Source organism: Syzygium oleosum, unplaced genomic scaffold (genome assembly GCF_021117445.2).
Source record: "Syzygium oleosum isolate NSW1041296 unplaced genomic scaffold, Sole_v2.1 Sole_v2.09, whole genome shotgun sequence".
NCBI lineage: Eukaryota > Viridiplantae > Streptophyta > Magnoliopsida > Myrtales > Myrtaceae > Syzygium > Syzygium oleosum.
This window is the reverse complement of record NW_026607493.1, coordinates 7,198,837-7,226,826: the sequence shown is the minus strand read 5'-3', so window position 1 is coordinate 7,226,826 and position 27,990 is coordinate 7,198,837. Positions and strand designations below refer to the sequence as shown.

Sequence of the window (27,990 nt, the reverse complement as noted above, 5' to 3'; positions counted from 1 at the left end):
TAATTTTGCAAATTTAATCTTAAATCTTTGCGCAAAAGTCTAATATAGTCCTTTCAATCAATTTTCGCTCGAAAATTATTAACGTGGCAATCTAATCATTGTCGGCTGTTCTACATAGCTCACCACCACGTTTCCGTGCATGACCATCCAGATTTTTTAAATCCCATTTTACCCAAAATAATTATGAAATCGAAACTCTCTCGTTCTCACCTTGAGGTCCTCTTTGCCTTATGAACAGGACACTGTTTAATTCGTCCATTGAAAGTCCAAGACATTCATCAATTCGTTGGACTCACGTGGCGCAGATATTTTTGAAATTTGCACCACTCGTTTGACGTTGCAAGATAATGATTCTTCTGGATTTTTATAGCCCTCTTAACTGCATCCTTCTTCAGCTAATTGCTGAGCAGAATTTTGAGCTGGAGGCATGTTCTTCAAGATTCTTGTTGAGCTCTCTCTGCTAGCAGTTTTGGCTTACGCTCAAGAGACCAACTTCGTGTACAACGGTTTCCGATTGGCCAATCTGAGCCTCGATGGGATCGCCGGGGTCACCTCCAATGGCCTCCTGAAGCTGACCAACAACACCAACCAGGGGAAGGGCCACGCCTTCCATCCCGATCCTGTCCGGTTCAAGAACTCGCCGAACGGCTCCGTCTTCTCCTTCTCCACCTCGTTTGTCTTCGCGATTCAACCTCAATATGAAACTCTGAGTGCCCATGGGATCGTCTTCGTGGTTGCGCCCCAGAGAGGCCTTCCCGGGTCCCTGCCAAGCCAATTCCTCGGCGTGTTCAACGAAACCAACGTCGACGACCCCACCAATCATGTTTTCGGGGTGGAACTCGACACGATCCTGAGCAGCGAGTTTCAGGACATTAACGATAATCATGTCGGAATCGACTTGAACGGATTGACATCAGCAAACTCCACTGTGGCGGGGTATCATGCAGACGGCGGTGTGTTCAAGAACTTGACTCTAATCAGCGGTAAAGCAATTCAAGTTTGGGTGGACTACGATGGCACGGAAAAGCGGATCGATGTCACCTTGGCTCCAATCAATGTGCAAAAACCGCAGACTCCCCTTTTGTCTCTTAGGCATGATCTCTTGTCGATTATCAACCAGAACATGTATGTCGGCTTCTCGTCATCGACCGGTGTGTTCCCAACTTCTCACTATGTTCTGGGTTGGAGCTTCAGGGTAAATGGAGAGGCTCAGGCACTTGCCCTGTCCCAACTTCCTAAGCTTCCTCGGATTGGGAAGAAGGAGATGTCGAAAGCACTGACTATAGCACTACCATGGGCGCTTCTTTTCGTTGTATCGATGCTGATCTTGAGCGTAGTTCATGTGATAAGAAGGAAACGGAAATTTGCCGAGGTCCTTGAAGATTGGGAGAGGGACTATGGCCCACATCGGTTCAAGTTCAAAGATCTTTATATTGCAACAAAAGGATTCCGGGAGCAAGAGCTACTAGGGACCGGTGGATTTGGTCGGGTCTATAGAGGAATCTTACCCACATCAAAGATAGAGATTGCGGTGAAGAGGGTCTCCCATGAATCGAGACAAGGCATGAAAGAATTCGTAGCGGAGATCATCAGCGTCGGTCGGCTCCGTCACCGCAACATAGTGTCGCTCCTCGGTTACTGCCGCCGGAAAGGGGAGTTGCTCTTGGTTTACGACTACATGCCCAATGGGAGCCTCGACAAGTACCTCTATAACCAACCAAAGGTCATCCTCAATTGGAGGCAAAGATTTAAGGTGATCAAAGGAGTTTCATCCGGGCTGCTTTATCTGCATGAAGGGTGGGAGCAAGTGGTGATCCACAGGGATATAAAGGCGAGTAACATCTTGCTAGATGCTGATTTAAATGGAAGACTTGGAGATTTTGGGCTTGCCAGGCTATACGACCATGGAACCGACCCGCAAACAACTCACGTAGCAGGAACGCTCGGTTATCTTGCCCCTGAACACATGCGAACCGGCAAGGCCACTAGGAGCACCGATGTGTTTGCATTCGGAGTATTTTTGCTCGAGGTCGCTTGCGGGAGAAGGCCAATAAAGACGGGGGACGTGGAGGACGCGATAATGGTGGACTGGGTATTTTCTTGCTGGGACGGAGGTGCAATTCTTGAGGCAAGAGATCCGAAGTTGGGGGCGGAGTTTGTGGAAGAAGAGATGGAGTTGGTGCTGAAACTCGGGTTGATGTGTTCCCATTCCGACCCGTTGATGAGGCCGAGCATGCGTCAAGTTTTGCATTACTTGGAGGGCGATATTCCGATGCTGGAGTTGTCGTCCATCGGCAGCAGGTTAACATTCGGTCATCACGAAGGTTTTGATGGTTTGGCCATGTCTCCGTCCTCCTTGGACAAGGCATTTCAACAATCGTCTTCTGTCGTAGAATCGCTTCTCTCGGGTGGGCGATGAGCCTCATGGTGTAGTTTCTAATCTTATTCCATGCTCTTTATCCGGTGAACATCGAGTCATTCTATTACTAGTCGGTGGAAGCATCGCTAAAATACACTCTCCAATTTTTTATATGGCTCAAATTGGCTGCCGGCGCGGCAGCCGCCCCCGGCTGCTGCTCTCGGGCGCCGTTTCACTGATCGGTGCACTTTATTATTGGTCTGTAGGCCTAATCACGCCACATCACCCAAAAAAAAAAAAAGTTTTCTCTCTCCTCCTCTGGTTTTCCTTTACTCCCTCTCAGGTTTTTGTTCATTTTTTGTTTTTGCTGCGCTGCAACTATCTCGTTTCTCTCCCCCGTTACGAAACGGAGTGCCATCACAGTAGTTGTCGTCGCCATCTCTCGAAGCGGCGTCGGTCGCCGCCATCACTTAAGCACCAAGATGGCAAGCTCTCTGTCTTTTTGTTCCACCGCGAAATCGTAGCCAAGGAGAGAGAAAGAGGAAGGATCTGGAGATGGTCAGGACGGGGCTATGGGGGTCATGGACGTGGCTATGGCGGTTGACGGAGGTGGTGCTGACCTCGAAGAGAGAGAGAGAGAGAGAGAGGGGTGGTGACCACGGTCTCCAGTTGCAGAGAGAGAAGAGGAAAGAGAGAGACGTGAGGTTAGAGGAGGATAACGGTTTTTTTCGAATGCTCTTGGCGAGTCATTGACGCAATGTACTCCGTGGCCCTCCGAATTTGACTGGCTCGAGGCAAAGTGAACATTAAACTTATACGATGCACTTCCCCCCCTCCTAATGCTGAATAGATTAATTGACAAGACAATGCCATGCGGCAGAAGCTTGCGCCTTTGCAAAATCAAAAACCGAACTCGTGGTATAAGCTACTAGGAATTAGAAGATGAACCAACATTCCTTCTCATTGTCAAATAGAGAACAAGTTAAAAATAAAAAGGTTAATACTAAAAAAAACAAGAAACCGGTATGTTAGTGACAAATTTACCTCAAACTAATTTTTTAATCACGAAAAACTACAAACTAATACACCTATGACAAATTTATTCAAAACTAATTTTTTAAGCACAAAAAATTCAAAATCGGCACACTTGTGACAAATTTTTATTTCCGTTAAATTGAATTAATACCACGAAAAATCACAAACTAGTACATCTGTGACAAATTTACCTTAAGCTAATTTTTTGAGCACAAAAAACTCCACATTGATATATTTGTGACAAATTTATCCTCTATTAAATTGGATTAATAGCACGAAAAATCACAAACTGATATACATGTGACAAACGGAGAGGTAAAACCCCAAATTAGTAAACCCCATTAATTGTCACGTGTCATCTAACTAAGTAATTTATAAGTAAAATTTAACCAAAACTAACTGAACGTAAATTTATCACGGTTATATCAATGAAGGTTTTTTTGTGGTAAAAAAATATTAGTTTTGGATAAATTTGTCACATGTATATCGGTTTGAAATTTTTTGTGATAAAAAAATTAATTTAAAGTAAATTCATTACAAACATATCCATTTGAGGTGTTTCGTGGTATTAGCTCTTTCAATTATACCTTGAGAGAGAGAGAGAGAAAGAGAGAGAGAGAGAGAGAGAGAGAGAAAGAGAGAGAGAGAGAGAGAGGGGAGTGGCGTTGGAGTTTGCAATGACTACCCTACGGCCGAGGAAATATTCACTGGTTGCTAATCGCCACGTCAAGAGCTGACGTGGCGAGCATATTTTCCTTTCGCCCAATTATAAGTGGACACGTGGCTATGACGTGGAATAAAAAAATGATGTGGAAATTGTTCTTTTCTTCCTAACCCAAAAAATAAAACAGGGGATTTCTCTTTCAACTGGCCTGAGATGAACAAGGCTCGGCCGTCTCCACCGGCCAAGCCGCAACCTCCATTCTCAAGCCACCGCGCAACCTCCAGCCACGGCTCGGGTTGATCAGATCTGGAGGAACTCGCATTTGAGGCACCGGCCGTCCATGGCCACGAGCGATGACGGTGAACGAACTCCATATTTTGTTGTTGGTGGAAGGTGGAGGCTTGAGGGTGTGGCTGGGTTGGGTTGGCTATTCAAACTTCACTTTAGCAAAGTATGATGCGATAAACTACTACAGACCAAAGACCAAAAAAGTCCAGTAATTGGAGCCCTAAACACAGACTAGGAAAAAGAAATGAAAAAAAGTGTTGTAGATGAGAGGAACACCAACGGAGGAGGAAAAGAACTCCAGATCTGAAGGAAGAAGAAGAATTCAAAAACTGCGAACGAACTCCAGATCTGGAGCAGTAGGTGGACGACTTGCAGTACCATGTGGGTGAACTTCAAATCTTCTAACCAAAAAAAAAGAAACTTCAAATCTGGGGCCATGTCTCGAGCCACCGTCCATGGCCGCGAGCGTGATTTTTGTAAGAACTCCAGATCTGGAGCAGTAAGTGGACGAGCTCCAAATCTGGAGCCATGGCCGCGAGCAACACGGCTTGTTCACAGATCTGGCGACGAGCAGCTGGCCATGGGCAAACAGAGGAAGATGAAGTGCTTGTCCATGGCTGACCGCCGCCCAACTTATGGACCAGCCGCCGTCCATGGCCACTCCTGTGCGCTTCAGATATATGATGAATCGCCATCCCGATTTGGAAGCACCATTGTGGACAAGCCGCCGTCGCCAGCGGATGCCGTCGTCGTCCGTGCTAACGACCACCGTCCATAGAAACCCAGAAATCTCGTCCCCCCTTTCTAAGTTTCTTCAAGACTGTCAATTTTTTACCAACAAATTCCACATCAATTTTTCATTCCACGTCATAGCCACGTGTCCACTTACAATTAGACTGAAAGAAAACATGCTCGCCACGTCAGCTCTTGACGTGGCGATTAGCAACCAGTGAATATTTCCTCCCCTCTGCATCGAACCCAAAGCAAAGGTTAGCAGAAAAATTTCATTTTCTGGTGGTTCGCACCTTGTAAGAGGCCCTCCAATTCCGTGACTGTGATGCCATCCACTGCATCCTCGCCCCAACCTCGAGCGATGGTTCCAACCCCCGAGTTCTTGATGTGCCTCCTCACCGGCGCCTCCTCCACCGCATTGGACGACACCTTCCTCTTCGTCCCCAACTCCATCACCTCCTTTAGCTCCACCGTGATCATCGAGGGCTTCGACTCAGACCCGCTCAATGTCTGGATCGGATCCGCCATGGCTGAGATCGCCTCGCTGCGTTGTTGCCAGTCGTTGTGAGAGAGTAGCGTATTTAGCCGGACTGCAAAGTCCATGCCCGGTTTGGTTCTCGCCGGACCTGGCGGTAGTAATGGCCTCGGAGATGTGGTCCTCGTCGATGGGGTCAACTTTGTCGTTGATCTCGAGGTAGAGGTCCAGGCGATCGGCGTATGGGTTGTCTTGGAGTCGCATGATGGGAGCGATTCGCGTGCGAATGCCCTGCTTCATGCCATCATGGCAAGTTGATGCCGGCGAAGGACTCGAGGACGCTCGAATTGTCGGAAGACCGGTTGCCGACGATGACGATGCTGGGGGGCTGGATTCCCTCCTCCATGACCAAAAGGTGTGGAAGCTTGTCGAGCAGGGGCGGATCTGGGTGTTGTAGGGGAGAGGGAGAGGGAGAAAGAGAGAGCTCATGACACACAGAAGGGATTAATGGGGGATAGAGAGAAAGAGAGCGACGAAGAGGAGCGAGAGTTCTGACAAAAGCGGACTTGGGAGATAGTGAGGAGAGAGAAAAAGTCAAATAAAAAAAAGAAAGATTGACACGTGGCACAACAACGGACTTTAATGGTGTAGATAGGATGGGAATAGGATGGAAATGTAACGAACGGTAGATTTGGGAATCCATAGAAAGTTTGTGGTTTTTTATATGATAAAAAAAAATTTTGGGTCAAATTTAAATCTAGACTTTAAGTTTAGGGTATTTTTAGGGAATTAGGTTCATTTTGTTCTCTCTCCTCTTTCTTTGACTTTGTGCAGGAAAGTTCTCAATATCCAAAATCAACAACGTCCCTGTCACCTAGTGCCACGTGAATACGGGCCAAAAATTTTCAACGTGTGGCCGCTGGGAACTTGGCAAAGCTCACCCACAGGATTTGTTCTCTGTCTCTCTCTCTCTCTCTCTCTCTCTCTCTCTATAAAACTCCTCTCCCTCCTCTCTTTTTCTCCGTCGTCAACGACAACACTCCAAAAACAGCACGCTCAGCTTCCACGTTCTTTTCGTCTCCTACTTACCAACCTCTGTCAACTTGCCCCTCTTGATCGTAGCCGTTCGACTCGGCACGGATCTATGGCTGCCTCGGTGCCAGCTGCCGCAGCTGTTTACACCGCATCGGTACTCTGTATTTCCCGCCCATTCCTATTTTTGTGCGTTGCTTCTGGCTCGGAGCTCATGAAAAGTGTCGAACCAGCTTCGTCCTTTCTTCTCTATTTCATCGTCTTTGCTTGATCATCGTGGTCATTCAGCTGTTTAAGCATACGAGCTAAAAGCACACTCTGTTTTCCTGAAATAAGTTTGCTTTCTCTGTTCATCTTTAGGGAAGTTATGAGATCACGCGTAACTGGTTAAGCTTCCATAGCTAGTGAGTTCATACTGTGTTCACGGAATCTGCAATGTCTGTGTTAGAGTCTCCTGCTTTAGCGGAACTTCGTGTTAACAATGGCCTGACCTTGATTCAGCTCAATTCAAGCCAGGCCATCGCGAGAAATTCGGGTCCTAGCTCTCTGTTCTTTGGGAGGAGCTTGAAGAAACAGAGCTCTAAGATCAACCGTCCGAAAGTGTTGTTTAAGAGACTGAAGGCGGTCGTGGAGTGCAATGAGGAGAAACAGACATCTAAGGACAGATGGAGAGGGCTTGTGACCGACACCTCCGACAACCAGCAAGACATAACCAGAGGAAAGGGATGGTCGACGCTCTCTTTCAAGCGCCGATGGGGACTGGTACTCACTATGCCGTCATGAGCTCGTACGACTACATCAGTGCCGGTCTTCGACAGTGAGTAACACACATGGCCACGTCTTTTAAATAAGTTTTGGAAGTGAAGGAAAATCAGTTGATTCGAGTACTGAACTCGTTGTGGTAGGTTTGCATTTGATAACACCATGGATGGCTTCTACATTGCTCCTGCATTTACGGACAAAGTTGTGGTTCACATAACCAAGAACTTCTTGAATCTTCCAAACATCAAGTTTAGTTTAACATATCGAAATTACACGACTTAATTTTGAAATTTGAATTTGAAGAGGAAAGAAGTTGTATCGATGATTAACTCTATGGATGACAGGTTCCTCTCATTTTGGGTGTTTGTGTTGGAGTTGGCGAATATTTCGGGGACCCTTGTTTCTCACACCGAGTACCACCACGTGAGCTTAGGGAAATTGAAATATTGTCCAACGACATGTGACCCATGCGTGCGAATGCGGGGGTTCGGGGCGCGCTTTGACATCGGTGCCCTCAATGGCCCGGTCGGCGTGATGGCGGTTCGGGCGCCGCCCTCGACGGGGTTTTACCGCCTTGGCTGGCCGACGGTCCTGGCCCGTCCGGTGAGCGGGCCTAGGCTTTTGGGGCCGCGCCCCGAAACCTCAACGGGTTTGGGCTGGCCCGTATGGTGCGAGATTAAGAGATTTCATATAGGTTTAGGTTTTGGGCCCGTTTGGGGCATATATATATTTTGCTCGTTTTTCTGATCATTGTAACGAGCCGAGTGGCTGTAAACCGAAAAATATAGTGAAATCTCTTTGCAGGACGTAGCCCTAATCGAAGGTGAACCTGGGTAAATTCGTGCATCGTCTTTTTCTCTATTTTCTGCGTGATCGTTCTGTTTTGGTTCTCGATACGTTCCCTTCAATTGGTATCAGAGCCGGAGTTGTTCGAGGAATTAGGGTTTATTCGAGATGTCAGGAGGATCACGAATTGAGATAGAAAAATTCGATGGTACACGATTTGATCCGTGGAAGATGAAGATGGAGGATCTTCTCTGTGATCGAGATCTCTGGTCAGCAATCGAAACGGAAAAGGCCTATTGTTGCGCAACCTGGTGTCGTGATAGGCAAGGAAGCGGTGAAGGATGGGGATTCAACTTCCAAACCGGCAAATCCAAAGGAGATTGAAGACTGGAATCGCATTGATCGGAGAGCAAAGGGGTTGATTCGACTTTGTCTCGCGGACTCAATTCTAATGAATGTGATGAGCGAACCTACAGCCAGAGATTTGTGGCAGAAATTAGAATCGCTGTATCAAAGTAAGTCGTTGGTTAATAAGTTGTTCTTGAGGAAAAAGCTGTATAATCTTCGGATGCATGAGGGCGACTCGTTTTCTGCACAACTGTATAACTTTAACACATTGATTAGTCAACTCGTATCAATCGGTGTTAAGTTCCAAGATGATGATAAGGCAATAACACTACTCTGTTCACTACCGGATTCATGGGATAATCTGATTGTGGTGATCGGTGGTGGGGATAAGGAATTATCATATGAAAGTGTGTGTTCTGCTTTGTTATCGGAGGAGACACGAAGAAAGGGATCAGAAATTCCGGTAAAGAGGCATTGGCGCAAGGGAAGGCCAGCAGAGAAGACTCGAATCGAGAGGGTCCAGATCCAAATCTCGTGGCGATCGAAGAGCGGGAGAGGAGGGTACAGTCTTGGAAATGTCAAGAGTGGGGCCATGTGAAGCGGGACTGTAAAAACAAGCCGCTTTTAAGAAAGAAGTGAATCATCCTCGGAAAAGGAGGTCGATGCATGAGATATGTATTTGGCTGCTGCGTGTATGGCGCAGTCAGACAAGGATATATGGTTGATCGATACCGGTGCTTCATACCACATGATGCCTCATAAACACTAGTTTTGTGAATATGAGCAATATAATGGTGGGGATGTCATGCTCGGAGATGATACTGCAGTTCAAATTGTTGGGCGTGGCAGGGTGAAGCTGAGGATGAGCAATGACACGGTGAAGACTATTCCAGACGTGATGCACATACCCTTGATGAGCAGAAATTTGTTATCAGTCGGTACGATGGCTGATTCGAGGGTTATTTTTAGCTGTGATAAGGATTCGTGCAAGATGACTCGAGGTTCTATTGTGATTGCACGAGGAGTCCGTTACGGGACATTATACAAGCTGCTCGGGAAAACAGTGACTGTTGGTAGCGGGTTCATTTCTAAAGAGGCTAAGGAAGATGGACATGAAACGTCCATGCTGTGGCATCAGAGGTTAGGGCATATCGGTGAAAAGGGACTGTCTACCTTAGCTTCAAGTCAGATGGTAGAAGGAATTCCAAAATGCTCTATGGGTTTCGGGTTCTGTGAACACTGTCTCCATGGAAAACAGAACCGAGTTAGCTTTCAACATACTGGTACAAGAGCAACTGAGGTTCTCGAGCTGATTCACAGGGATGTCTTTGGACCTACTCCAACTCCATCTATTGGAGGATCCGGGTACTATGTATCGTTCATAGATGATTTTTCGAGATATAGTTTGATTTATTTTATTAAAAGTAAATCAGATGTATTCGAGAAATTTCGAGAATTTAAGGTTTTGGTTGAAAACCAATTGGGCAGGAAAATCAAGGTCCTTCGTACAGATAACGGAGGTGAATTCTGTTCGGATAAGTTCGAGCAATTTTGTGTGGATAATGGTATTGCAAGACAGAAGACGACTCCATATACGGCTCAACAGAATGGGGTAGCCGAAAGATTAAATCGGTCACTCATAGAAAAGGCAAGATGCATGCTGAGTTGGGCAGGTTTGGAGATAGAATTTTGGGCAGAAGCTGTAGCCACAGCCAGTTATTTGAAGAACCGGTCACCGACCTCATCAGTGAAAGATCGTACACTACATGAGGCAGTGTTTGGGAAGAAGCCGAATCTGTCGCATGTTCGGGTGTTCGGTTGTGATGCATATGTTCATGTACCCAAGGAGAAGCGGGGTAAGTTTGACAGCAAGTCTGAGAAGAACATATTTGTCGGATACAAGGAAGGGGTCAAAGGATATAAGCTGTGGAATCCAGAATCAAAGACCATTGTATACAGCAGGGATGTTGTCTTTCGTGAATCACAGCCCCAGGTTGGCACACAGAAAGGTGATGAGCCCAAGAAAGTGGTAGTGCTTGAAGAAAGTCTTAAAACTGAAACTGTGGAGATGATTCCACAAGGCACGTTAGTAGAGTCTGATTCTGAATTGGAGCAAGGGGACTCGGTTAATGAAGTCGAGGATGCAGATTCTGATGAAGACCTGGATACAGATAGCATGCCGGCTCTCAGGAGATCGACGCGGGAAAGAAAGGTACCACTTCGATACTCACTTAGTGCTTTGAGTACGTTTCATGCTTTGAGCATTACCGGAGATGATCCTAGTTCTGTAAAAGAGACAAGATCTATGGATGATGCCAATCAGTGGGAGCTCGCAATGATAGATGAGATGCAGTCGCTTGATAAAAATGAAACATGGAGCTTGTGTAAATTGCCTAAGAATAGAAAGGCAATTGGGTGTAAATGGGTGTTCAAGTGAAAGCTAAAACCGGATGGGACTGTAGAGAAGTACAAGGCTAGGCTTGTAGCCAAGGGGTACTCTCAAATTGAGGAAGTTGACTATGACGAGATTTTCTCTCCCATGGCGAAGACCTCGATACGGTTTGTTCTGTCTATAGCAGCTACATATGATCTTGAGGTAGAACAGATGGATGTAAAGACGGCATTCCTTCATGGGGAATTGGAGGAGGAAATATATATGAGGCAACCAGAAGGTTTTGAAGTAAGAGGAAAGGAGAATTTGGTATGCAAATTAAAAAAGTCTTTATATGGGCTGAAGTAGTCACCGAGGATGTGGTACCAGAAGTTTGACACGTACATGCTCCAGCTTAATTTTGTGCGTTCAAATTCTGACCATTGCGTTTATGTGAAGAGAACGGGCGATCAGTTTGTCATTCTCATGCTATATGTGGATGATATGTAATTGGGCAAAAGAACACTACAAGTGCCATAACTTGTGTACGGCGCTCACTTTAGTGCCATAACTTTTTTTTGGATCACTTTAGTGCTAAAATTTTTGAAAAACGATCACTTAAGTGCTAAAATTTTTGAAAAACGATCACTTAAGTGCCAACTTTGGTGCCGTACACAATTTTTCGTCGGAAATCTGACGTGGCATTTTTTTATTAATTTCTGAAGGCGACGTGGCTCGCCGGAGTCTCGCCGGAGATTGGTACTTAAGTGATCGTTTTTCAAAAATTTTAGCACTTAAATGATTGTTTTTCAAAAATTTTAGCACTTAAGTGATCGTTTTTCAAAAATTTTAGCACTGAAGTGATCCAAAAAAAAGTTATGACACTTAAGTGATCGTTTTTCCTCCGACTTGGCATCAAAGTGATCCGAAAAAAAGTTATGGCACCAAAGTGAGCGCCGTACACAAGTTATGGCACTTATAGTGTCCTTTTGCCGTTGTTAATTGGGAATAGTGTGAAAATGGTGAATTCCGTGAAGAGTTTGTTGGCCAAAAAGTTTGAAATGAAAGACTTGGGGCCTGCAAATTTTATTTTGGGCATGCAGATTAGGAGGGACCGTGAGAAACGAAAACTATGGCTAGGGCAGGAGAAATACATAAAAGAAATATTGAAGAAATTCAATATGATAGACTGCAAGCCTGTTGGTACCCCTATACCTTTAGGGACCAAGCTATCTGCGGAACAATGTCCAAAAACGGATGAAGAAGCCGAAGAGATGTCCCGAGTTCCATACACGAGTGTAGTGGGTAGCTTGATGTATGCTATGGTGTGCACGCGTCCGGATATAGCCCAAGCAGTGGGAGTCTTGAGTCGATACATGTCTAACCCAGGTAGAGAACACTGGAATGCGATCAAAAGAGTTTTCAGGTATCTTCGTGGAACTTCGAATTTTTCTTTATGTTTTGAAGGTACAGGAAACGGAAACATACTTGATGTCGTAGGCCATGTAGATGCTGATTGGGGTGGAGATATTGATAGTAGACGGTCCACTAGCGAATATGTTTTCACATTGTTTGGTGCTGCGTTAAGTTGGATGAGCAGGAGGCAAAGCGCGGTAGCGCTTTCTTCTACAGAGGCTGAGTATATGGCTCTTACTCATGCTGGAAAAGAGGCCGTATGGTTACGGCGGTTGTGCTTGGAGCTCGGTTTTGAGCAAGGTGCCATAGAGGTGAGATGTGATAATCAAGGGGCTATTTATTTAGCTAAGAATCCAGCATTTCACTCACGCACAAAGCACATTGATATACAATATCATTTCATCCGAGAAAAGGTAGAGAAGAAAGAGGTTCGACTTGTAAAGGTCGACACGGTAGAAAATAGTTCTGACTTCCTTACTAAAGCCGTCATAGGTGCGAAGTTTGAATGGTGCTCTATTGCGATTGGATTGAAGAAGAATGATATTGGAAAGGCCCCCGTTTGTGCGAAGTATTCACCAAGTGGGAGAATGTTGGAGTTGGCGAATACTTCGGGGACCATTGTTTCTTACACCGGGTACGCTCACGTGAGCTTAGGGAAGCGAAGTGTTGTCCAACGACATGTGACCCATGCGTGCGGAATGCGGGGTTCGGGGGCGCCCGTGCAGGATGCACGGCTGCGCATGCAGCGGCGGCGGGGTTCGGGCGCGCCCCGGCGGGGTTCCGCCGTAAACCCGAAAAATATAGTGAAATCTTTTTGCAGGACGTAGCCCTAATCGAGGGTGAACCTGGGTAAATTCGTGTATCGTCTTTTTCTCTATTTTCTGCGTGATGTTCTGTTTCGGTTCTCGATACGTTCCCTTCAGTTTGGGGTGGCAAAGGCCAGGGAAAATCATTACAATGCGAGCTCGTGTTCGCCAAAATGGGAATCAAGTAGGTTTCATCAATTTCTATTCCTTAAGATATTGTAAATCTTCAAATAAAGAGATACTTGAGCATTGATGACTATATGGAAATGGATTTTCAGCCCCATAATGATGAGCGCGGGAGAACTAGAAAGCGGGAACGCTAGTGAGCCTGCAAAGCTGATCAGACAGAGGCATCGGGAGGGGGCCGACATCATCATGAAAGGGAAGATGTGCTGCCTCTTTATCAACGATCTTGACGCGGGATCGGGAAGGCTCGGTGGGACCACACAGTACACGGTGAACAACCAGATGGTGAACGCGACCCTCGTGAATATTGCCAACAATCCCACCAACGTGCAACTTCCCGGCATGTACAACAAGGAGGAGAACCCCTGAGTTCCCATCATAGTCACCGGGAACGACTTCTCCACGCTGTACGCCCCTCTCATTCGCGATGGCCGGATGGAGAAGTTTTACTGGGCACCCACACGGGAAGACAGGATCGGCGTTTGTACCGGGATTTTCAGGACCGACAATGTCCCAAAGGCAGATGTAGTCAAGCTTGTCGACACATCCCCTGGTCAATCAATTGGTAAGCTTCTTCTTAATCTTAACATGACATTCCTTAATCCTACTCTTTTTATCATTGTGCAACATAGCAAGCGAAATAACAATCCTAGCTGATTAACCTATTTGTAATGGCAATCTTTGTTATTGTTGGAAGAGAATTCATACTTTTGACAGTAGATGAATGGAGAATGTAAATTAGGAAGATGGAACTAATATCAGTGTCTGCTGTGCAGATTTCTTTGGAGCACTCAGGGCAAGAGTGTACGGCGATGAAGTGAGGAAATGGGTTGCCGAGATCGGAGTTGAAAACGTCCGAAAAAGGCTTGTGAACTCCAAAGAGCGACCCCGTAGCTTCGAGCAGCCGAGGATGACTCTGGACAAGCTACTCGTGTATGGGAACATGCTTGTCCAGGAGCAAGAGAATGTGAAGAGAGTGCAGTTGGCCAATAAGTACTTGAAAGAGGCCACTCTTGGGGATGCGAACGAGGATGCCATTAAGAATGGGAGTTTCTGTGGTTAGATCCTTTCTATCCTAGAAGGACAGGGTCGAAGATTTGGCTCTGGATTTAGGATGACAGTACAAATGAAGATTTGGGAAGAACCATAACTTAAGCATTTCAATTGTTGTTAATTTCGATGCAGGCAAAGCGGTACAACAGGTTCATCTTGCGGTTCCTGAAGGATGCACCGACCCATCTGCTACAAATTATGATCCAACTGCTCGAAGCGATGATGGAAGCTGCGTGTACCCCTTTTAGATCCCTTACAAGCCATTAAGGATAGTTAAATAGGGTTTTAAACCCCTTAAGTTTACTGTATACCAGTTAAGAGTGTATAGACCAAATCTGTAGTAGCATTTTCTTTATTTTCCCTTTCTTTTGGCTAATCACATGGAAGTATGTCAAGATGTGGGCTGCTTGCTCAATTTCTTGCAACCTCTCACAAGATGTCCTTCGTCATGACATATTGTTCGCTCAAAGTTGCCAATAAAATAGCCAACGACGTGCAATAGCTTGAAATGACCACCCTAAAATCTCTCCGCAGTCATTGAAATAGAGATCAGACAAATTTCAGCCAAGAAAGGAATGATTACTCGGCTTATGGGGTTCGACTGCAGCTGGAAAATGGTTGGACCTCGATAGCACAATACCACCGAACAAGAGAACAAGATGGTTTGTCACATGAACATGTAAATAATCGTAAAAGAAGAGAAGTCTCAGATGGAAAAGACTAAACGAAGTTGAGTCATATTCTTCAGATGTTTTTGCGCGCCTTCCTCTCTTTCAGAAATCCATCTGTACCTGGTGGCTTCTCGAACTCCACTGATCCATGTTCTAGCAAATGATTCCACTCCCCCGGTAACTGTCTCGGCTTTTAAGTTTCCATTTTCCCCCGATCTTCATAATCCATTTTTGTTTTGGTTGATGGTATGTACTGTAGGTTTGCCACTCTCAACTTCTCTGCCTTCTTCATCGGCTTTATGTTAACTGCCTTTCAGAATCTTGACATTCAAAACTTCAACTTTTCTACCACATACTGGATTTTATCTAAATTAGTGATCACTTGGCTGCTCGAGGATCTTAAGGTGGCCATCTAGCAATGTTCCCTTTGGACATTTTAGGCGACAAAACAAACATATCATCGTCTGTCTCTTGGTCTTAGAACTGTTCTTGGATCTGCCACTCTTGCCACTTGACTATTTCAAATCAATCTTGCCCCGATTAATCATTTTCCTGGCTTGCTCATCTTCGCTTTTCACGCAGCTGAGTCCATGGCAGCCTTTACTGCAACATCTTCCACTGAAATCATCACTGCACTCTACACCATGTACCAGTTATCGAATAAACATTCATACGATATAAGCAGCAAACAGAACGGTGCAAGGGCTTGATCCTCATGATCTATCTCAATAATAGTAGTTAGATAAAACTGATTCCAAAATGCACTCGGAAAATAGTATTATAGTGCTGCAACGTACAATTCATCCCAAAATGCATTCAAATATATCAATCAGCGTACTAACAGTCATACAACAATTCCAAACCTAGACTAAACTATCTATGAACTCATAGGCAACGTTTGCTTGTGGATACTCAGAGAGTGTCAACGGAAGGTTTAAGTTCTAGAACCAAATTGCTTAGACCAAAGACCTATACATTATCAATTGGAGGCGAACATGGAAATTCTAGCGTTGGAATACAACAGTCTTTCAAAATAATTGGAGGAATGCAAAGAAACCCCATAAAGAAACATATACTTGCAAGTCCAAGGAGTGACCTCTCAACCGACTCATTAACACCATAGAGTTTAAGTGCGTCCACCTGTTTTCTTACAGCAGAGGACTCCAAATCTTTCTTCGACATCAATGCGAAGATCGATGCATCATGCTGAGATTGTAGTGTGGCTATTGCTGCATGATGATTTCTCTTATCTTGCTCTTTCTCCTTGAGTTGACACACTTCATCGTTGTTTCTACTTCGCTTGTAAATGTGGGGCATGGAAAATTGAGTTGGATTGACACCAAGCCTACAACCCGCTATGATTCTGTTATACTGTCATTTCCAAATATCTGATTTACACTTCTTTCTATTGAAGTAGACTTATAGTGTTGCTACGTTCCCACTCTAACTCCATTGCTCTATTATGTAATTTGAGAAAACATTGAAGACCTCACAAAGATAAATAAGAAACTAAGGGGAAAGATTATAATTCTGCAGGTACGTAACATCAAGTATGTAATACATACTGTGCAAAGTATGTAACAGCAAAACCTAAGCGCAATAACAGCTGTTGCTCTAAAACCAAACCTTCAATTCAGAATCTGACAAAATGGGTGCAAACGTATAAAGAGCAGAGCCATCAACTAATGTGCAAAGGAAGAATTATAAAATGGACCGATCAGAAGATTAGGAATTATAGATCAGTCTGCAGACGTTGAACAGATCTGCAAATCAGTCTTGGACTAGCCTCGCATACTAACAGCAAACAACAAAAATGCTGTTAGACTAGACTTCTAACAGCAAGCAGCAAAACCCCTCCAAATGGACAATCTATACCAAGTCCACATGTATCTCAATCTGCACACCTCTGAAAGTTAATTATGCTCACGTCCAGTAGAAGTTTCATTGGCATATGTTTCTCAAGGTTGTGTAGGTGTTGTTTGAGATACAAACAATTTGTTCTCGACTTGGTCACGTAATACAAACAACCCAATAATCATACCGAGTGACATCCTAGCATACACTAAACAACATTGAACAGATTCAATTTACGCGGTTCAGCCACCCAGATCAATTTCACTATTCAAGAATTAAATGGTTTCTTGCGTCTCTCAGCTTTCAGACAACCGAAATGCATCACCACCCCAACACGATCCGAAAAACTTAGCAAAAGTGGGAAACTATCAACAAGATACCCACAGAATTGATAAACTTGCTCTTTCCTAATCCTTCTTTAATAAAGTAAGACCCAGGAAGTCGCAAGTTGAGCTAAAAACTAGAACCAGCATGTTTACTCTCAGATTTCGTCTCAAAACATCAACTAATTTGGAGGATTACCAGCATTTGCATGAGGGAGAGACAAGTATCATTAGGATACTAGCGAAGACCAAGTGTGACATTGTTTCAGTAGCATATTCCACCTCTTCACATTTTAGGGAAAATTACCAAAACAGTCCTAAACCTATTGCAATTGTGCCAATTCAGTCCTAAACTTTTTTTTTGGCCAATTCAGTCCTAAACCTTTTGTATTTGTGCCAATTCAGTCCATCCGGCCGGTGCTGACATAGACGCCGGCCGACGCCGACCCTTTGACCGACGCTGACGTGGTAATTTTTTAATATATATATTTTTTCGAATTTTTTTTTCTTTTCTTCTTCCTCTGGCCGATCCAACGACTGGCAACTAGCCAGGGGAAGAAGAAAAGGAAAAAACAAAGGAAAAAATTCAAAAAAAATAAAAAAATTGCCACGTCAGCTTCGGCCGGCGTCCACGTCAGTGCTGACCGGCCAAAATTGGTCGGATGGATTGAATTGGCATAAATATAAAAGGTTTAGGACTGAATTGGTACAATTGCAAAAGGTTTAGGACTGTTTTGGTATTTTGCCCACATTTTATACCAATAAAGAAATACAAATTGAAATGGAAAGTAAAATTTTACATGTTATTTATTCATTTGATATATAAAAATAATTTTTTAAATATAATATAGAGTCTCTTAAATTACTGAGAAAAGATAAACTCTTCCATCTTGATAAATGAAGAAAGTAACAATAACCAAGGAAAAGTGACATTATCCCAAACTTGGATTGAATGATATAGAATAATACAACAAGATAGCTAATATCTTAAATTAAATTAAATTGTCAATTTACATTTCATAAACGTATGTAATTTTGTTAGCTGAATTATTTCATGCTTCAGATTAAAAAAATCATGAAGCTACCATTGAAATAAAATTTGATTATATTTCAAAAAGTATGCACTTTGTTGACTTAGGTACTTTTTTTATTTTGAAAATACTTGGCTATTCAGCGACCTTCCGACCGAAACAAGTGTACCTATCAAGCAACATTATCGCAATCAGATAATTTCGTATAAGGACAGTTGCATTAAAAAAATTTTAATTTGTATTATCACCATGCACGAAAATCTATATTTGCAGAACAATTGAGCCGATCGGCGCACGAGGCTGCCAGCTAGTTGTGCAAGAAAATCCAAGCAAAAATAAGTCACACGTGGTGGGGAATCCTTCTAAGCAATGACCAACGTATAAATAATTCGCAAATTTGCAGCTTGATCAATAGAAAAATCTAGATTGCATTCAAAATACGTGAGCCAAGAGAAGACAAAATTGGCCACCTTTCCACGAAAGAGAAGTAAGTGCCCCACGACTCGGGGCAATTTAAATTAATAATATTGATGTGAAAATATTTAAATATTAAATATTGTATTGATTTATTAGTTTAAACTTCTCGAATAATTGGCGATCTAGGCTCCTATTTGATCGAGTTAAAGAGTGAAAAGTTGACAGGGACCTCGTAAACTCTCACAATCGCCGTGAATCCGCCACTCTGTCAAACATTTTGTTCTGGAATTATTGATAGGAGTGACTGCTTTCAAGACTTCAAATTATATTCCAAAGATTGAGATGGAAGTGGGCGTGCGATGTCACTGAGCATTTAGGAAACCAGCCAAGTTTGACCAATGTACCGCTTTATGGGTTGGTGCTACGAGAGTTTAATAATTAATATCCTCATTGTCGAGTTTGAAATTTCTCTTCATATATAAAAAAGATTATCTTCGTGCACCGTCCATGTTCAGTTTCCGGCGACATTGTTCAAGCTAATGTTGATCGAACCTAGGATGTTTCCTGCTATGCCTTACTTTAACTTTGATACCGGGGTACGACCTAGGACAATCTCTTCTCGAGCTGTATCGGATGCACTGGATTAATGTGAATTCAATCTGTAAAATTTTTTGATTACGTCAACCTTCCTTACAAAAGAAAAAGTATTTCGTGTGATCGATACATCACGAAACAGTTATGGCATTGTGCAAATGATCAATTATTATTGGAACGTGAGCTATGAATCGCATCGTACTTGACGCTGTACGTGTATCCATTGGCAGACCTAGGGGATGGTGGTGGCCCCGTCCCCTCGTTCCAAAAATTTCCAATTATTTAGGGGAAACAATTATCAGAAAAGAGACTTATATGTATTAGTTTTATGAAAATTTTGTGTCACACTCCACTTATATAGCATTCTTGATTCGTCATTGTCTGTATCCATCTTACTTTCTCGTGGGGAAATTATCACAAACCTCCATTCAAGAAGCGTTGACTAATTTTTTTAAATGATATAACCAATCATTCGTCGGAAAATATTTTCCAAATCCCGAGTTTTCCGTGAAATAAATGAGTCTTAAGTAACTTTTGAAAATTCTTTATGGAAAGTAGGATTGTTATTATTCTTACTTTATCTAGATCATTAGGTTTGAATCCAGTAATTTTTCCATCGAACCAAATAAGCTATTCCTATTATATTCATAAGCAATGTGCAAAATTAATCAGTTCCTACTAATGTTGACTCCATAATGGTCCTTCATATACTTATTTACCCACGTATACATATTTCTTCGTGGAAAGTAATTAAGAACCCTCATGCAGGAGTACATTCTGATCTTATCTAGATCATTAGGCTTGAATCCATTAAATTTTTCCACCAAACCTAATCAGCTATTCCTATTATATTCACAAGCAATGGTGACAGAACTAATTTACTTCCTATTAAAGTCTAGTCTACTCCATTGTTGTTCTTGATAGCTACCCATCACCCCCCACCAGAGAACAGCACCCGTCGCTTTTGCTGCTTAACCAAATGATGAGGCTTGCTTAGCAGCTTCCTCTCCTGATGATCAAGGGAGAAAGGGGGACGAAACATTAGTCCCCGTCCATGGAGAGTCCCGTGAGATCATCCCACGGCTCGTTTTCATTAGAATAACGAGAGAGGGCGACGGTTTGTTTACTCTCGTCGCCATTGACGGACCTACCGCTGCCACGAAACAATTTGCGGGGAGCCGGATGATTTGATCATCCCTGTTTTTGGAGAATGAAAGTACAAAAGATCACTTTCTTCTTCCCATGTTTCTCTTCATTAAAGGCAAGTGATGTGGAGGAAAGAAGCGAATTTATGAGGAGTAGACCCCTCAAATCTTTTCTTGTTTTTGTCGGCAGAGTTGTGGATTCCCCCAGTTTGATTAGTTTCGTTTTGCTGGGACAAATTTACTTTAGTTATCACGCAAAAGGCGATTTTGTTTCACGAGCTACTTAATGTTTGATTCACGAAAGGTATATTTTTTTTCCATAATCAACACATGCATAAAGTCTTTTTGATTTTATCGCTATTCATCGATGCACATAAATCGTCATATTTACACATATTGGGTATGGTTCTATCTAGTTTTGCCATAATATGTAAATTAAATATATATTGTATTGTGAAATCAAAGGGGACCCAAAGTAAGCACTTCATATGCGGTCAACATTTTACGTTCCAAACAAGTAATGTATTGTCGTTTAGAGATTATATGCATTGTATATATCCAATTCTTAAATTAAGTTAGGCCAGCATAAAATTGAAAGCAAACAGTGCAAGAGAGTCAATAAGCTTGGTGGCGGCTGTTTGGTGTAGAATGATGTTCTCATGGTTCTTTTCTAGGGATAATGGTACCGCTAACCTTCATGGTGGCTCGTGGCCACCGCCTGGGCCAGCTGAAGTGGGGTGGAGCAACCTTGGACCAATCATCGCTGGGGTCGAGCAAACCCTTAGTGAGATCTGGCTTGCCTTGGATCGTGCTACCCCAGCCAACCATCCTTCAAGTCGTCGTGATCCTAGCCACCATCAGACTGTGGTAGCCGGCCTTGCAAATGGCCTCACAGGTTGCTGGGTTTAGTATGCCTCTCCTTTTTTTAAAGTGCAAACCTTTTTCATTTTGTATTTTCTATTATTTAAATATATTTGTTCAATCAAATATTTCTTAGATAAAATTTAAAAGAGACATAATATGCCACGTCAACATTTAATGGTGATTAAATGATCATCAGTGTTTTCATTTACCTTTTCAACGGAATGATCAATTTGCACAAATAATATATAGTTTAGAGACTATATTGTTGAGGTTGATGTTTTTGTATTCTGTTATCCAAAAGATTATGAGTCGGCTCTAAAAGGCCCCTTGACGACTGGATAGCACGGGAGTCCCGCTCCCCGATGAGCGGGCGGGGGTCCGGGGGGGCCGCCTTGGCGGGGGTCGCGGGGGCAGGCCCCCGGGCCAGCAGAGACGTATTATGCTCAGTCCTAGAATGATTTATATGAAAAAGTTAAATACTTTAGGCTATGTGGGTAATTTTGTAATTTGTGCCATGTAAGGTTTTGCTATATATATTTAATGCGAAACAGATCTCTAGATAGAGAGGGGAGAGTGAGAAAGAAAGGCTGTACACTTTTCTACGTTATTAGTAAAACAGATCTCATCTCCCCGTGGACGTAGGTAGGCGGAACATCTTCCCTGCTGAACCACGTAAATTTTTGTGTTGTGTGAATTTTTATTACTTTTCTTGCATTATTGATAAGATCGAATATAGATATTCGACATATATAGCGAGGTTGAACAAATTGAAAAAGTACCGGGGTTAGTAGTGTGATCTCTGTTCGCCGTTGAAGTAAACGAGGTATGTCATTGTATGACGGTGACGGTATGTTACAGAATTTTCCTCAAGATTTCTCCACAAATCCTACCGGCTGCCGTAGCCTTGTTTTTCTGAAATTTGTGGTCAACACGTCTCCCTTATCAAAAGTGAATATATATATGAACAAAGAAAATCAACAGTGCTTGAGATTTTGAAACCTAACGTCAGCTTTCGAATAACCTAAATTAGCAGAACCCAACTCAACTAAAGAATACTGCTAACTTGCTAAGCAACTTCCTGTTCACATTCTTGAGAACTGAGACGTGCTCGCATCTCTAAGAATAAGACTAATCTGAGTAAACTCCACAGATTTGTATCTATATCTATCTAGGATTACTATCGACTGCAAAATCTATGTAATTTTTTTCTACACATCGCGTATGCATTACTGTCACTAAAACAACCCACATCAACTGTGATTGACGTATGATGTGCAAAGTAAGAAGAGTTACACGTGCTGTATATGTGGGAGAGAGTTCAAATCTCTTCTTTGAATCTCCAAAATACCCTAAAAAAATCTTGCCATACTCTCCCCGTTTCTCTCTTGCCATTGATTTGAACAAGATTGTAAACTATGGGATGTAGAAACAGACTGTCAATTAATAATTCGGCATCGAAACTGTCGTGTTCCTATCTTTGAAACATGGCGCGTAGCATGTGGCATGCACTAAAGCTTCGAGGTAAATGGCAAGACTCCGGCACTTGCCCTGTCCCAACTTCCTAAGCTTCCTCAGATCGGTAAAAAGCAGACGTCGAAAGTGCTGACAATTGGGCTACCATGGGTGGTTCTTTTCGTCATAACAATGCTGATCTTGAGCGCAGTTTACGTGATGAGAAGGAAACGGAAATTTGCCGAGGTGCTTGAAGATTGGGAGAGGGACTACGGCCGACACCGGTTCAACTCCAAAGATCTTTACATTGCGACAAAAGGATTCCGGAGCCAAGAGCTATTAGGGACCGGTGGGTTCGGTCGGGTCTATAGAGGAATCTTACCCACATCGAAGATAGTGATCGGGGTGAAGAGGGTCTCCCATGAATTGAGACAAGGCAAGAGAGAATTAGTAACAGAGATCATCAGCATCGGTTGGCTCTGTCATCGCAAAATAGTGTTGCTCCACGGTTACTGCCGCCGAAAAGCGGAGTTGCTCTTGGTTTGCGACTACATGCCCAATGGGAGCCTCGACGAGTACCTCTATAACCTATTGGTTGTTTGTTTGTAAAACAAACAAAATAATACTTTTCCTTGTCCCACATAAGAAAGTTTTGATTGTGTGGGCCACTATATTAGTGGAGATGTCTGCTAACATGTTCAAATGAAGACGATGGGCTATGGGCTAGACTCCATAACATGTGAGTGCGGATGTGCAATTATTAGGCGCACTTAGCACTTGATATATTAACACAGAATGATACTTGAATTAAATAATTTAATTGGTCATCACTCACCCTCTACTCAACTTTAATTACTATTTGAAACCATTGAGTTTTTTTCTATCACAAACTTACAAAATTTTATGTAATAGGACGAAACCCTTATAGTGATGATAAGAAGGTTAATTATGTTGGTCGCCCTCCCCCACCCTTATTATCCATAACAAAAAAAATAAAGTCCGTAGCTTTAAAGTTTCTTTTAATAAGTATATGGGTGTTCTCTATATCAAAAATGTATTACTTTTTACGGCTGATTTCAATCTCAAATTATCACTAAGAAATACATAAAATTCCACGTGGATTGTTAAGTTGTGTTGTGATGATATGTTATAACAAAATAGATAAAATATCTTATTTTCTATAATTGAATTTAAATTTGTCATCTATCGACTAATTAACTTTCCTTCCCATATTAATTTTCATTTTTATCACTCTCTCCACAAATTGAATTTGTTTTCTTCTTTCCTTTAACACACACATATCCAGTTTTGCCAGTTATTGGAGAAAAGAATTTTACTTCTTCCAAATTGTTCGTTAGAAATTTCGATGGACTTGTACAAAAGCTCTAAGCAATGTTAAATTATTAATTCGACCAAAAAAAAGGTTAAATTATCAATGCTTTTATGAGAATAGACTAATCAATTGTCACTTAGAATTTTCAACCTCTGTTTTTAGGTCATCTCTTTTTCTATTTCTTTATTAATATTTTCCCACTTTTACCTAGCAATTTTATGGTCCACAAACCAGGGCCAAAATTGACATCCATCGGCGAATGCACCGCTCACCATATTTCACGTTAGACATTCTCATTTACTTACAGCATAACTATACAATGATCACTATGATCATGCCATAACCTTTAAGTAAACGTATCGAAAAAGGGAAAAAGTTTGTCCAATTCATCGTAAAATTATTGTACAAATGTCAATTCAGTTTAAAGTTTTCAATTTTACAAATTTAGTCTTAAATCTTTGTGTGAAATTCCAATATAGTCCTTTCGATCAATTTTGGCTCGAAAATTATTAACGTGTCAATCTAATCATTGTCAGCTGTCCTACATAGCTCACCACCACGTTTCCGTGCATGACCATCCAGATTTTTTAAATCCCATTTTACCTAAAATAATTATGAAATCGAAACTCTCTCGTTCTCACCTTGGGGTCCTCTTTGCCTTTTGAACAGGACACTGTTTAATTCGTCCATTGAAAGTGCAAGACATTCATCAATTCATTGGACCCACGTGGAGCAGATATTTTTGAAATTTGCACCACTCGTTTGACGTTGCAAGATAAAGATGCTTCTGGATTTTTATAGCCCTCGTGATTGCATCCTTCTTCAGCTAATTGCTGAGCAGCCTTTTGAGCTGGAGCCATGTTCTTCAAGATTCTTGTTGTGCTCTCTCTGCTAGCAGTGTTGGCTTACGCTCAAGAGACCAGTTTCGTGTACAACGGTTTCCGATCGGCCAAGCTGAGCCTCGATGGGATCGCCGGGGTCACCCCCCATGGCCTCCTGAAGCTGACCAACGACACCAAGCAGCAAAAGGGCCACGCCTTCCATCCCGACCCTGTCCGGTTCAAGAACTCACCGAATAGCACCGTCTTCTCCTTCTCCACGACGTTCGTCTTCGCGATTCAACCTCAGTACGGGACTCTGAGCGGCCATGGGATTGTCTTCGTGGTCGCGCCCCAGAGAGGCCTCCCCGGGTCCCTGGGGAACCAATACCTCGGCATGTTCAACGAAACCGACAACGGCAAGAACACCAATCATGTGTTTGGGGTGGAACTCGACACGATCCTGAACAGCGAGCTTCAGGACATTAACAATAATCATGTCGGAATCGACTTGAACGGGTTGCCATCAGCAAAATCAACTCCAGCGGGGTATTATGCAGACGGTGGGGAGTTCAAGAACTTGACTCTAATCAGCGGTAAAGCAATGCAAGTTTGGGTGGACTACGATGGCACGGAAAAGCAGATCAATGTCACATTGGCTCCGATCAATGTGCAAAAACCGCAAACTCCCCTTTTGTCTGTTAGTCAGGGTCTCTCGTCGATCATCAACCAGAACATGTATGTCGGCTTCTCATCATCGACCGGTTCGTTCCTCACTTCTCACTATGTTCTGGGTTGGAGCTTCAGGGTAAATGGAGAGGCTCAGGCACTTGCCCTGTCCCAACTTCCTAAGCTTCCTCGAATTGGCAAGAAGGAGCCGTCGAAAGTACTGACTATAGGGCTACCACTGATGGCTCTTTTCGTTGTATCGATGCTGATCTTGAGCGTAGTTTATGTGATAGGAAGGAAAAGGAAATTTGCCGAGGTCCTTGAAGATTGGGAGTGGGACTACGGCCCACATCGGTTCAAGTTCAAAGATCTTTATATCGCGACAAAAGGATTCCGGGAGCAAGAGCTATTAGGGACAGGTGGATTTGGTCGGGTCTATAGAGGAATCTTACCAACATCAAAGATAGAGATCGCGGTGAAGAGGGTCTCCCATCAATCGAGACAAGGCATGAGAGAATTCGTAGCGGAGATCGTCAGCATCGGTCGGCTCCGTCACCGCAACATAGTGTCGCTCCTCGGTTACTGCCGCCGGAAAGGGGAGTTGCTCTTGGTTTACGACTATATGCCCAATGGGAGCCTCGACAAGTACCTCTATAAGCAACCAAAGGTCACCCTCAATTGGAGGCAAAGATTCAGGGTGATCAAAGGAGTGGCATCTGGGCTGCTTTATCTGCACGAAGGGTGGGAGCAAGTGGTGATCCACAGGGATATAAAGGCGAGCAACATCTTGCTAGATGCTGACTTAAATGGAAGACTTGGAGATTTTGGGCTTGCGAGACTGTATGACCATGGAACCGACCCTCAAACGACTCACGTGGCAGGAACGCTCGGTTATCTCGCCCCTGAGCACACGCGAACCGGCAAGGCCACTAGGAACACCGATGTGTATGCCTTCGGAGCTTTCTTGCTCGAGGTTGCTTGCGGGAGAAGGCCAATAGAGCTTCGGGAAGCAGAGGACGTGATCTTAGTGGACTTTGTTTTTTCTTGCTGGGTCGGAGGTGCAATTCTCGAGGCAAGAGATCGGAAGTTGGGGGCGGAGTTTGTGGAAGAAGAGATGGAGTTGGTGCTGAAACTAGGGTTGATGTGTTCCCACTCCGACCCGTTGATGAGGCCCAGCATGCGTCAAGTTTTGCAGTACTTGGAGGGCGATCTTCCGATGCCCGAATTGTCGTCCATGGGCCTTTCCACCGGTGGGTTAACCTTCGCTCATCGCGAAGGTTTTGATGATTTGGCCATGTCTTATCCGTCCTCCCTGTACAAGGCATCTGCGCACTCATCTTCTGTCGCAGAATCGCTTCTCTCAGGTGGACGATGAGCCTCATGGTTTAGTTTCTAATTTAATTCCATCCTCTGTGTTTGGGGAACATCGATATGTCCACTGGCATTTTTCTTCTCTTGTAGAAATCGATTAGTTGCAAGATGAGATCCTGTGCAGATCTAGAATACGTAGGCTGTATGAGTCATTCTGGTACTAGTCCATGTAATTATCGCTAAAATACACGATCTTATATTTTATATGGCTCAAATTAGCTGCCGGTGCGGTAGCTGCCATTGGCTGCTGCACTGCAGGTGTCGTTCACTGATCGGTGTTGACATCGCCGAAAGTATCTTTTTTCTCTCTCGTCCTCTCATTTTCCTTTACTCCCGTCTCATTTTCTTCATTTTTTTGGCCGCGCTGCAACAATCACGTCTCTCCCCTCTGTTATATCGAGTCCCATCACAGACGCTCCTCGTCGCCGTCTCTCGTAGCCACGTCGGTCGCTCCTCGCTTTTCGTTCCTCGGCGTTTCGTCGCCAAAGAGAGAGAAAGAGGACGGATCCGGAAATGGTCATGGCGGAGTTACGGTGGTCATGGACGTGGCTATGGAGATGGACGGTGGTGGTGTTGACCTCAAAGAGAGAGAGAGAGTGGGTTGGTGGTGGCCATGTTCTCAAGTTGCAGATCAAGAATAGAGGGGGACAGGTGGAAGACAAAAAAAAACTGTACAGAGAGAAGAAGAAAGAGAGAGAGAGAGGTTCGAGGATAGGGTTTTTTAAGTGCATGTGCGACCCATGCGTTGAGTGTAAAGTTCTTTTGTCTTCCTCTAACCGGCTATATTGTAAGCTTAGTTCAGCGATGGCATGATGTCTGATCTTTCTACGTATTCTCTTCGCGAGTCGTTGACGCAATGTTATGCTTCGTGGCCCTCCGAATTTGACTGGCTTTTAAGAAAGCGAACGTAAAACTTTTCATGGCATACCATACATAATGATGCACTTCCTCCCCCGAATGCTGAACAGATGGATTATCGTCGCCTCGGAGTCTAAGAGAATGTCATGTAGCAGAAGTTTTCACGCGGTTTCAGGATTCGAAAACCGAACTCGTCGTATAAGCTAAGCTACAAGAAAATTAGAAGATGAACGAACGTTCCGTTTTAGCGTCAAGTAGAGGACAAGGATACGAATTT

General features: G+C 43.5%; 1 protein-coding gene and 1 pseudogene across 1 annotated transcript; both read left to right on the top strand.

Moving 5' to 3' along the window:
* Nucleotides 1-141: 141 nt before the first annotated feature.
* Nucleotides 142-27,162, top strand: LOC115669372 (L-type lectin-domain containing receptor kinase IV.1-like). The gene is made up of 2 exons (XM_056314811.1): nt 142-2,324; nt 26,762-27,162. Exons 1-2 carry the CDS (start codon nt 428-430, stop codon nt 26,857-26,859), a joined length of 1,995 nt encoding a protein of 664 aa, XP_056170786.1. The 5' UTR covers nt 142-427; the 3' UTR covers nt 26,860-27,162.
* On the top strand, nt 6,781-14,762 carry LOC115662160 (ribulose bisphosphate carboxylase/oxygenase activase 2, chloroplastic-like; annotated as a pseudogene).
* Nucleotides 27,163-27,990: the final 828 nt, after the last annotated feature.

Bases quoted from the DNA above. Each gene is read 5' to 3' on its own strand.
- LOC115669372 (XM_056314811.1), top strand. From the start codon at position 428: ATGTTCTTCAAGATTCTTGTTGAGCTCTCTCTGCTAGCAGTTTTGGCT. The intron at 2,325-26,761 runs GTTTTGATGGTT...CTCATCGCGAAG, and splicing joins AACATTCGGTCATCACGAAG to GTTTTGATGATTTGGCCATG.